The 12,172-nt window shown below is 43.1% G+C and overlaps 1 protein-coding gene across 3 annotated transcripts in view; it reads right to left on the bottom strand.

Annotated features, from left to right (window-relative positions):
• Positions 1–12,172, bottom strand: part of TOM1L2 (target of myb1 like 2 membrane trafficking protein) — a 58,817-nt gene that overhangs the window by 11,941 nt on the left and 34,704 nt on the right. For 2 of the 3 annotated variants that reach the window (XM_049791018.1, XM_049791017.1), the window contains exons 9-12: positions 12,065–12,113; positions 10,862–10,985; positions 9,650–9,767; positions 7,640–7,715 (exon numbers count right to left, since the gene is read on the bottom strand). In XM_049791018.1, coding sequence (XP_049646975.1) covers positions 7,640–7,715; positions 9,650–9,767; positions 10,862–10,985; positions 12,065–12,113 — 367 coding nt within the window. Of the gene's footprint in view, positions 1–4,404; positions 4,471–7,639; positions 7,716–9,649; positions 9,768–10,861; positions 10,986–12,064; positions 12,114–12,172 lie in introns of all 3 variants that reach the window. The other variant, XM_049791016.1, reaches the window with a different exon arrangement.

A 12,172-nucleotide genomic window follows, 5' to 3' on the forward strand; every position in this document is an offset into this window, starting at 1 on the left:
AAAACTAATCCCCTAAAACACAACAGAAGCAATGTAAAAATAAATTAGCTAGTTTACACATTAAAAAAGACAACAGTTTCTGGGAACAAACAGCAGTGGCAGCCACAGACTACATGGAAATGGCTCCAGAATGGGATACCGTCTTGTTAATACTTTGATTATGCAAACATACACGGTCTAGTGAAGCGCTCAATCTTGGCAAGACAGCTCCCTAGATAGTCAGTGTTGGCTACAAGAGCTGTTTTTGTAACGATATTGTGATTTCTTTTTTAAAAGTCTATACTCTAAGTAAATGAAAATTAAGTCTCAAAATATTTTTGGGTACTTTAAGTAACTGGCTTTAATTAAAAGTTGGGCTTATAGTTCAAATTCCTTTTTTATTTAGTCTTTGGAAAATCCTACAAATGGGATCATCTCAACAGTCCTGAAAGGGAAATGGAAAAGGAGGGCTGGGAGAACAAAAATGAGTGTTCGATCCCACAAAACCCACAGGAACCTGGAATTCATGTTCATACTTATCTAAGTTAGATTGTGTTGGTGTTCTCACTAGCAATCAAAAGCCAAAGAGTATTGCCAATATGTTTCCTCAGAAGTCATAAAATCCAATATTCTACCCTTAAAAAGACAGCTTAAGGTTATTATTATCACATTTTATTTCTATTAAAAATGATCCCACTGGAAAAGAAGCAGGTATGAAATGACAATTCAGGTCTCTAGTTGAGCTCATTAATGTTCTTAAAATGTTTAACAAGGTTCATGCTAATTGTTGCTAGACTACTGTCTTGTAGTAGCTTAGTTAATTCCACTTCTTTATAGACGTTTAACAAAGCTGACACCAATACTTGGTTAGCTGCTATTCACTCCCCCCCGTTAGTTAGCAATAGTAAAGAAAGCTCTGTCATTCCTACGGTAGCAGAATGAGAGCACTGAGGTGCACACTAGCAGTCTACTCCAGCTTACTACTACAGTCTTACCATCTATTTAAAGTTGTTGTGATCTTGAAATAGCTGTCTGGCCCCAATATTAGAACACATTTGACTTTACATGTAAGGATTGAATTAGCTACTTGATTACTTCTAACTGTGTTTACACATCACATAGATGGGGAAGACAAGAGCTCAGGTGCAGTATGTTCCCCAACACAGCCTGTTGTACGTATACCTGTTGTACCAGCCAATCTGGATCTGATAGACATGTCCAGACAGTGAAAGCCTTCCTTCACATGTGGTATCACATTGTCCTTGCAGACTGCTCTGTAAAATGCCATGGCTGGACAGGTAAAGAAACCCACATGCTCTTCAGAACAAGGGAACACGCCTGCTTGCCTTCAAAAGAGAGAGGGGTTCTACCACACAGAAGAAATGAGATCTTCACACATTTATTTCTGTTTGTCCGCAATTCAAGCACTTTAGGCTCCAAGAAGATGATGTATTTCAACAGTCTCATGTTACCCAAATAATTTCCACATCTTAGATCCTATCTCTCTGTTGAAGGCATACATAGTGGCAACTCACTTTGTTACTAATTAACATCTCAGCAAAGGTTTAATTTAATCTTTACTCACTTATCTTTACTACGGAGAGGAATCTCTTCTCCAGCCAGGCATACTGCTGGTGGTCAAGATGCAATGCTGAAAGGTGTTTGTATCACTTTCTGTGAATTCTGGTTCAGTTTCATTCTTCCCCTGCCACTGTCCCAAACAACGTCTGGCCTGACGTAGTGGCTTAAGCAACACCTGCTTCTCACTTTCGTAACAAATACCCATTTGGCCTGTGAGTGGGGTGACAGACTATTCTAACAAATGAATATATTCATGCAAATCTCAATAGCTGTCCAAACTCATGAGAATGGAACTGGAATTAACCTGCACTAAAACGTGGTGGCCTTGTGTCTAAGAGCTGCTGATACAGACCCTTGTATGACACCTGCATGGTCTAACTTGCAAACCCCCAGACCTTACACTGCAAACAGATCTGGTACTGGAACAGCTCAGCTAACATCCCTAAGTCATGTTTGAACGAGGCACATTTTCGGCAGATATCATTTTGCCTGCGTTAGTTTTGTAGGCAGAGCTGAAATGGATAAAGGTGTGGTTTGTGTCTCCATGGTCCCGGCATCACCTTGCCAGCAGAACTGAGCTGTAGATTAAGCTGACACAGAAACAACACTGCCAAATTCACTGGGAGAGTACACACGGAGCCCTGAATGAGCCTCCCTCTGCAAAGGTGTGTTGGTGAACTGGGATGCACAGAAATGGAGTGGGAAGAACTCAACCCTAAGCTTAAACGTGTCGCGGTTTGGAGAGATCGTCAGGTCATGAGGGGTGCGAGTACCGCTCTGGCAGGTGGAGACACTTTCAGTGGTCTCAGTGTTGTACAGGCACAGGTAATAGCAATGTCAGCTCACCCCTCTTTCCCCTCTCATCTCTAAAGTACAAAAAGTTACCAAAGAATGTGCACATCAAGTTCATACCTGGGATGCTAGTTATTCCACTGGTATTGCAAATGCTACAAAGTTGTATTAATAAATATGGTTAAGAACTACAGCCAGTTAAGAGAGAAACAGAGTTAATGATTAGTTTAGTTTTATTTTAGGTATTTCTCTCTCATACTTAGCATAAAAACAAGGTGACAGGCTTGTAAGAGCAGCGACTGGCTGGACAGCCAGACCCCCTTCCCTCCCCAAATCCATATGCCTCCATGAATGCTGCAGTATCCTTTTTCCAGACTGAATAACCACAAGCCAATGAACGAATATCGTGTTTGTTTTTTTAATAAAGCAGTGGTGTGAGTGGTGTGAACAGCAGGGGTGCCGATTTCATGCTTCCCTGCTCTTGTAAACAGTGGAAAGGCAAAGAAGAGGAACTAACTCAATCACTGGATTATTCATTATGGATGAACATCTAACAGTGGCATAGTACATCTCTGGCTGCAACAGAGCCACCGAACAGCAAGAGCCTCTGTGAACCACAATCAACAGTATCAGAGGCAAAGCAAGCGCTGCTCACTTTATGGCTTTTCCCTCTCATGTTACAAACTGTGGGTCTCTGACAAGCACTGAAATGAAACTCTGGCTCCCAAGGATAGGTACCTACAACTGGGCTTACCCACGTCTGCTAGCAGGCACAGAACTGCTTCTGGGTGCTTGCATAGGCAGGCAGACAGGACGGTATACATGCATGTGTCCAATCACTTTGCATGCACAACCCATGCAAACTTCTGACAAATTCACAAGCTGGCCCTCAGAAATAACCTGGATTAGCTCTAAGCCTAGAAGAATAAATGCAAAGTGTTTCACAGAGTTGGTGCACTTTGATATTGCACACTGGATTTTCTCAACCTTAAACTTTCTGGGTTGTTTCTCTTTTTAAGCACTGGGCAGCTCAGTCTGGGACATTCAAGACTCTCCCTGGAGTGAGGCATTGCCATTCCACAGGCTTCCTGACACCCAGCCCCACAAGCTGCACTGCAAGCGCACACCAGCCCAAAGGGAATTCTGCACTGCACCTTTCTGAACTCAGCTGCAGTCAGGACTGTCTCAGAGGGACTTTGTGCAGTTAGGTCACATTATTGGTACTAATCTCAAACACTTAAAAGTGATGGATTACATTGTCCAAAAATACAAAATTGGTCTTAGAACTTGGCTTTAAGGCATAGCTGAGGCTATTTTTTACCTACTTCTGACTTCTGCACTTAAAGCAGACTTTTGAACTTCTCTCTGCAAGCGTGTTGATGAAGGACAACTTCAAACAAGGTCAAAATGTGCACAGATTCAGCGATCTTCAGAAGCTTGACTTTATCAGAGCACTGGCATCACTAGACACAGGAATTAAATCCTTACAGCCAGAAACACGATTGTACCTTTTGGAGTCTGAATCCTAATGTCAGTGGGGTGGAAGATGTCAATCTGGGTAGCAGTTCTCCCATTCCCTTCCTTTCATAAAGAGCTATCCCTACATTACTCAATTCAATTAGGTATGATCCTACAACTTCTGTATGTCTATTACAGACCACAAAGTTAAGCACTACCAGAAGAGGCTGCTTTAAAGACATGTAGAAAGTGTCCTCTTTATGAACAAGATCCATGAGACTTGTGTTTATCCCTCGAAAAGTGGATACTGCATAAATAAATCAAGACAGTATAAGGAACCAATTGGATCCCCAGGCCTCTTCTGAAGGTGATGTGGGATCCTACAAATGATTCAGTTGGTTACAGGCCTTTGTGCTATGTAAACCAGAAATTGGTTCAAATCTTTCCCTTTGCCCCAGGTGGGAAATAAACTCCTTGTACTGTCTGATTTCAAGTGGTTCAGTAGGGCAGGACAAGAGGTGAATGGAGGATGGTTATTCTAGGTAAAGGGACTGGGATGGGCAGTAGGAATCGCTTCACTGGTGAAGTCCTCACCATTCCTTGTGTAATTAGCCACTTGTCTATAGGCTCCATGTCTGAGTTCCCACCTTTACCTCTCCTCTGTGTTGAGAACAGAAATTGTCCATAAAGAGATAAACCACAGCAACAACCCATGATAAAGTAATATAACAGCAGCAAGTTAAAAACTTCACATACACATACACACACAGAGTTGCCTATGGTAGCTTCTGGCAGCAGCTGCATCCCCCTCTGCTGCCTGTCAGCTCTGTCCGTGGAGGTACAGACCTCACCCCGACCTCTGCACTTCCTACAGACAGTTCACAGAATTTTAACACTTCCTCCATGCTGATTTTAAAAAAAAAAAAAAAAAAAAAAAAAAAAAGTCACTGACTAGTAGTGAGGCTGATGTTTGTCATCTTCTTAGAAAAAAAAGTATAGGCTATACAACCTACTAAAATCAGTCAGACTTTACCAGAAACACTAGTATTACGCACTGTGGAGTTTCCCTTGTTTACGAAGCTGTGAGTTGCAGCACACCCTAACTTACCTCCTTAAGCTCAGCAGACAAGACTCTGCCCCAAACTCTAACAGTACGACAGCTCTAATGATGGCGTTGAGCAGGAGGGTAAGTAATGGCAGTTTGCTGCAGTGTTCTGGCAGTCTTTCAAACTGCCCCTCTTGAAGAGCGACAGAGGTTAAAAGGACCGCTGATGCATCCAGTTCCTCTGAGCAGGTTGCAGACTGCATGGCACAGCAACACAAAGACTCTCAAGATGGCTTCTTGTCCTTCAGCATCTCATCCCTGAGCCAGGGCCCGGATGCAGAGTCATTTCTAGCTCTGGAGGGGCTTGCTCAGGACCGGCAGAGCACAGCAGTTCCAGCCCACCTGCCCTGCCAGAACTGGGCTAGCTCAGCAGAGAGCCACTGGTATGTTTATGTACCTCCATGCAGATAACCATATACGTGGGATACATCTCCTGTCCCCACTATCACATCTTTTATGTCTCATTTCAGTACTTGTGCTGAGAAAAAAAAGGGAGAAATCACTCCAACTTCATCTACTATCTGTGTAACACTAGAGAATTGTTTCTTGGACACCTCTCCTCCCAGTTGTGATCATGCAACAACTCTGTGGCAACAAAAGCAATTCCCAACATGGAAAAGCAATATTAAGAAAACAGTGTATTTTTAGCTCATCTTGTTTCCAGCTGCTAAATCATATTAAAAGACAGCTAATGCCACGTGATTAGCCATCTCTCTACAGACCATTCTGAGAATGACTACATTAGAAACGTCGGATGTGCTGAATTTTACCACTGGACAACTGTGCTGGAACAAGAAGTGTGTGAAGAATGTGTTGCAAAGCTTTTGGCTCCTCCCTAGAGCTATTCTTAAATTAGCTCTCTACCCAAATTAACGTGCGTCTTTCGTTTACTGAGCACTGCCAGTTTTTTGCTACACATGCCGGGGCTGGTAACTTTAGGAGAGTTTAATTTTCATTTCCTTTAAGGAGAGACACCCACAAGCCTCACAACACCTGACAAGAAGCAGTGTTTACCAATTTCTGAAAGACTGCATTTCAAAACAAGCTATTCTGATTACATGATACAGTCATCAGGACCTTTGAAAAGAGGCTGAAAGTCTCTACGACATCTCAGAGCCCAAAGTTCCACAACCCATAAAGCGTTTGCCCAAAAAAACTTTGACCGTCAGATTAGCTTAGACACAACCCTTTGAACTGACAACACTTCGGGCAGAGCAGCAGCTATGCTGGTGTGAATGACATGTCACATTGGTGCCTCAAGCAGAATTGGCTGAGAACAAAAGTGTTAATAAATAAGGACATGACCCCATGGCCACCAGGGGAATAGAGCCCCCTTGACCAGTAGCTAAATGCAAGCCTCTTGCGTTTAGTTAGCCAGGAACAAAGAGCAGAATATCAAATCCTTTCCCAGGTCCTGCCAATAACACAGCACAGTGATACTGGGGGCTTGGGTTGTCACACTGGCTTCAGGAATTCCTCTCTCACCCCCTTAATATACTTCTGCCCCCGCGTCCCCATCCTTCCCCCTTTTCCCTCAGTACTGCTGGCATGAGTTTTTGTGGGGCCAAGCTTGAAACTGGTCACAGAGCTGACCTGGGTTATAAATTACCCTTTTTGCAGGAGGACAGGGACAGGAACAAGCAGATAGATTTGTGGGGCAGGGGGATGCTCCGTAAGAAATCATTGCTGAAGGCCTGCTACCAATGAACTATGGCCGAAGCAGGCAGGCAGCTGTGATCTGACCCGAGCTGGCTCCGAATGCAAATTCTCCCTGGCTCAGAGAACAAGCTGCCAGGCATGCCAGCTGCCCTGAGCACTCCCATTTCAACTTATGAAAGAACCAGGGCGAGATCAGCCAAGGCATGGGGAGGCAATTCTCAGTGGAGGGAGGCGTGTGCATGCTGCACTGGCTCTCCCATACTACACTGGCTCTGCCGTGCTCCCTAGTGGTCAGCACAGACCAAAATTAGACTAGGAAAAGGCTCTGAACTTGCACCGTCATCCAAAAACTTACATGCAGCTGAGTACAAAAAAGCAGGACAGTTTTAAGAAGCAGGGTGGTAGAAAGGGGTTAAGGGACGATCTGAAAGCTCTTTTCACTTCTGCCTTCACCAAGGTATGCAGACAAAGCTGGCCAAGCTTGCTCTCTCAAGCATGTTTCTAGCACCAGCTGCTGTGAGGTGACAGCACATGGGCCTCTTCTGCCCACACAAGATAGCAGGAGCCTGCCTTGGGACTGACAGAACAGACTGCGTGCAAGGGCAGTTATGGTAAGGCACGTGAAGCATTAAAAGTCTACATAATTTCTCTCCCTGTACCTTGCATGTGTATCTGAGCACTCAGAGCAAAGTCTAGCAGATTAAGACTGCAACAACTTTCATAAGCAAAAATGAACCAAACAAATGCACACCAGTGTTCACAAGACATTCCCCACTTATTCTTTTCAGCAGTGATTCCAGTCAAAGAGCTAGACCCCCCAGGCAAGCTGCAAGAACACAGGAGAATTTACTCACTATGATTTTGAAGTCTTTTAGGCTGGTGTGCTAAGTAGCAGCTCTTTAGAGATCATTACTGAGCAAGTACTTGCTTCTAGGTATCAATTTCAAAATAGCCAGTACTAGCATGTTGCTGGAATACATAATGAGAAGTCTCGGTCAAAGCAGCTGCCTAAAGCTTGGATTCCATGCACGGCTTCAGATAACAAAATGCAGAGCAACGACCTACCCCTCCTGTGTTCTGTTTTCGAACATCCAGGGCAGATGCTAGTCCTTTGACAGCCTGTGGATCCTCATACGTCACGCTGAAAGAAAGGAACAAACCACAGAACTAGAAGGAAGTCCAGCAGTCACCCATGCAGAATGCACTTGCTACTCTGATTTACTCCCCCGGAAATCAGAAAGCACATTCTTTTTCTTAACAAGATTTCAAGTGTACTAAGTGTATTCCAAGAAGAGGAGTGTGCTCTGTATAAAGACCGTCCATCAGTTTCAGTAAGCATGTTGAAGCAAAAAGAGTAAGACTAGCATTATGAAAGGTAGGCAAATAGGTTACAAGGCACCATAAGTGTCTCCTAGAGCTAGCAGGGGACTATGAAAAGAGGCCTGATTACAGATGACGTTTTGCAAAGCTCTGAAGATGACATTTGGAAACCTGACCTTGATGTGTGCATGGGGGGGAGGCAGAGGGAGACTCGAAGACAGATGAAACATAGCTAAGCAACTACAGTGAAGCATACAAAGAAATGCACTATTTACAGGGGTTGGATTTGTAAAAAGCTTCTTAAATTGTTATGCAAAAGGAACATGTAGCAGTCACGTGACAGAAGCAATAGCATCATTTCTGAGAGCACAGTGGTGAATCATGAGGTGAAGCAGATGCCAACACCTGCCCATAAATCAGTTCCTGGGAGGAGATGCATGTCTGAGCTGGAGGAGCAATTTCTCCTCCAGCATGCTGGCTTCTCCCAAGATCTGAGCACAGCACGCTGAGGCTCTCACCTACACACCGCAGCAAGTCACACTCACATCTTTACTGCCTCACTGCTGCTCCATTTACACAGCATACAATCCAAGGAAGATATAGCAATCCTCCCTTGTGAAATCATGGACTGATAGGTGCTCCTTGTTCCATTAACTTGCAGAAGGAGATAGAGGTGCAGTGTGGGAAGACTAGTTTCGTGCTTCATTTAGCACAAGAGACAGAGGGACCTCCATTAGATCTCTCTGCAATGCATCTCCTTTCTGACTATACATTAGGGCTCTCAGCCTGAAATCTCCAGTGGTAACGTACGCCTCTACAGTGGAGCACATCTTCTCAACACTGATACTACAGCTAAGGCAGTACCAATAGCTATATTGATAACCGCAAATAAAAGATCCTAATAAATTTGCTGGCTCAAGTTTTCAAGAGCTGGTAAGTTTTTGACAATCTGCTAGGGTCTGAGCTAAACTATTTAACAACATTTATTAGTTTGAGACAAGATATTGATGATGTTCTGACTGCTGGTAGCCACTACATCCTCTAGAATCTGAAACCAGAAGGAGGCAAGATATAATATATGAAAGAAAAATACCTGAGTGTGTCTTTTACTGAATCTCATTTGACAAGGATCAAAGGATTTCTTAATAAGTGCATAGATTTATTTTATATTAAAATAATTAGACCTGTTAAATGCCCTTGAAAGTGCCAGATTTGCAGCTCTAGAGATGCAAGCCCTATGCATATAAACAAATTAGGGATAGCATGGCAGCTGGGCAAGCTACACTGCCTTGACAGCCCACCAGAGTCTGACTGCTGGGCCAAAGGGAGAGTTTAACTGGATGGTAATTCTGTTTCCAAGCCCCTGATAACAGTAATTCAGTCACCAAAGTATATTCATGACCTTCAGGTGAAGGACCCTTATGCTGCTGTATCTCAAGAACTGGCCGGGTGGATGGGATGAGAAGCCTTTATGAGAGGAAGCATCTGCAGAAATAAAGGCAAGTTCATTTCCAAGTTTCCAGTGAGCTCATTAACTAAGACAGTCAAATAACATTAGTCAGCCAGTCAGCTCTGCCCAGCAGCAGGAACTTCTCCACTCGCTCATACTAATAATGACCAACAGGGTAGGGATTGGATTAAAAGCACAAAAACATACACCAAAATGACTTTTTTAGTCAAGAAGTTTCAGATTTATGCCCTTAGACAACAGCAGTGCCATGACTCAAACAGCGCTAAAAACAAACTCCAACATACTTCTTTCGCTGCTCAGCCAAGGAACTGCCTCTCGTCTGTGCAAACATGTCGAAGTCATCACGAGGATTACAGTGTTGTAGAGAGCTGAGTGTGCCACTGACGCTGTTTGTTCCCAAGTCTGCAACCAGAGGCAAAAAAAGTGAACCAATGAAATAGCAAACCATATGGAAGCACCACTGCCATGACTGTATAGGTTACAGAGGAAGTCATTAACAATACAGGGCAGCTATAGATATCATCTAGTTAACAGCTGCAGCACTGAGCACAGTTCTGTCCAGAAGAGGCTGGAGGCTGCTAATCATGCATTTCTTAAAAGATAAATGTAGACATTGTCTTATTTCTCCTGGAAGCACCACACCATAAGCACTCCATCAAGAAGCCAGCATTTGGGAATTGGTGTGCACCTGCTGCCAATCTCATTCTGAGATATTTACTATTCACTAACATGGTCCAAAATTTTGGCATAGTCTTCTCCACAATGTTGTCTCTCACCTATTGACTCTGAAACCAGCAGTTTCAAATCAAGTGATAATGATATTGGCACAGTGCTGAAAGAGGTGAAGAACCTTCACTCAAATCAAGTGATCCTATCTAGCAATCTTTGGTTTGATTTAATGTAAAACATCTGACAGTTTCATAAAAACTTTCATCCAAAGATTTCAAATATTATTTGTAGAAGTGAAACCAAGAACATTCACCAGACTGATTTCATGGAGAGCTATACCTAAGCAGAAATAAAAGTAGTAATACAAGTTTTACCATGAACAAGAACCTGCACCCTTTCCTTCAGTCTCCCCTTTGGTTAATAAATCCCTCCCTTTGTGCTGGGCTGGTTCCCAATTACAGATCGCTACAGTGCAAGGGAGTGGGAAAGTCCTCCTAATCCTACTACACACATACCCAAACCTTCCAAAGGCTACATGGCAACATTAATCAGGTGGAGGAGACCCAAAGGGAGCAGAAACTCCCTGACCCACAAGTGAAAAATGGCTCCTCATAAATTCCAACAGCCCACTGTGATAAGGGCTTGTACTGGGTGTTCAGGTCAGTCACAGGGACCTCAGCAACCGCTCAGGCTTGCTCCCACAATCACACACCTGGATTGCCTAGCAGCCCCTGCATGCTGTTCAAGACCCACAGACTGGTTAGTCTTGAAAAAGTCCACGCATGGCAGCCTCATGTTCATCTGCCCTATTTAGACCAGGTACTCACCAAGCCCTGCAAGCTGTGAAGAAAGTGAAGACGGGGGTGCTGAGTTTCCAACCATTGGGCTTACTACAGCTGGAGAGCCAGGACCCAGATCTATTAAGTTATCTTCTGTCACCTCATTCAGTACCTGTTGGGACACAAGAAACACAGCAAGTTACACATGCCAGAGATTTCTTCTTGCAGTGCAACATGAAACACCAAAAAATAATGGGCACTTCCTAAAAAGATCTCTCTTGCATATTGCCAAATGGACCAGTCTCTTGGGTACTACAATGATGGGTGCAGAATAAAAAGGGTCAGCCACCAAAAAATCTCAGTTTGACTGCTTAACACAGCAGGAAGCTCTCCTGGAGGTCATCTACATCTCTTCAGATTTAGCTAATGTGTCTGTGTTCTCCACCTCTTTTAGCACCAGACCAACATCGGATCTAAGTCAAACTGAATTTAGTAACATCTTCCACATTAGGTGTAAACTGTTTTCAGAAACATAGCTTTTTTGTCATGACTAAAGTTAGAATGCAGAGCCTGTGCTGAAGTTTGCATCACACTGCAGTAGAAGAGGCAATCAAACAGGCAAAGTAAATAGAGGAAATGGTTAGAAGAATGCAGAATAGAAAATGTAATAGTGTCACATACTAATTCATCATGAACCCAGATCTTGAACACTATAAACTGACTATAAAATAGTCTTCATTGAATGAATAATTAGAACTGTAACTCTTCAGCTTGGAAAGGGGATGTTGAAAAAGGAGATGAGAAAGGTTCTTAAAATTATGAGTGGCATGAAGAAAATTAACCTGAACAGCGGTATTGTAAGACACAGTGAAGAAGAATTAGGTGGAGCAAATAAAAATTATTAAGTGGCTCAATCAAATGTAAACAGAATATTTATTACATATAAATACCCACACAAATATGTAAAAATGTGTAGTGAAACTGTGGAGCTCACTGCTTAAGGACACTGAGAATTCCTGTAGTCCACATGGACTCAAAAAGAATCAAAAAAGTTAATAGAGCAAAGAAATGTCATCCTGAGCTAAAAGTTGTCACTTGCGGATTGCCACATTCTTGCACTCTTTTCCTGGTATCCACTATTAGCCACTACAGGCAGGACACAGGGCTGGACAGGTAAAAAGTGATACTACTGATATTAGTACGGCTAGTATGATGTAACTGCTGATAAAATAAACGGAGCGAGGTACTTACTCCATTGCTGGTATTTTGTGTTGAACGTCCCGATCTGTATCGTTCAAATCTATTTAGAAAAAAACAAAAAACCAACATGGACTATCAAAGCCACCAATAAACACTCAA

The sequence above is a fragment of the Accipiter gentilis genome, chromosome 33, assembly GCF_929443795.1.
Source record: "Accipiter gentilis chromosome 33, bAccGen1.1, whole genome shotgun sequence".
Lineage (NCBI taxonomy): Eukaryota > Metazoa > Chordata > Aves > Accipitriformes > Accipitridae > Astur > Astur gentilis.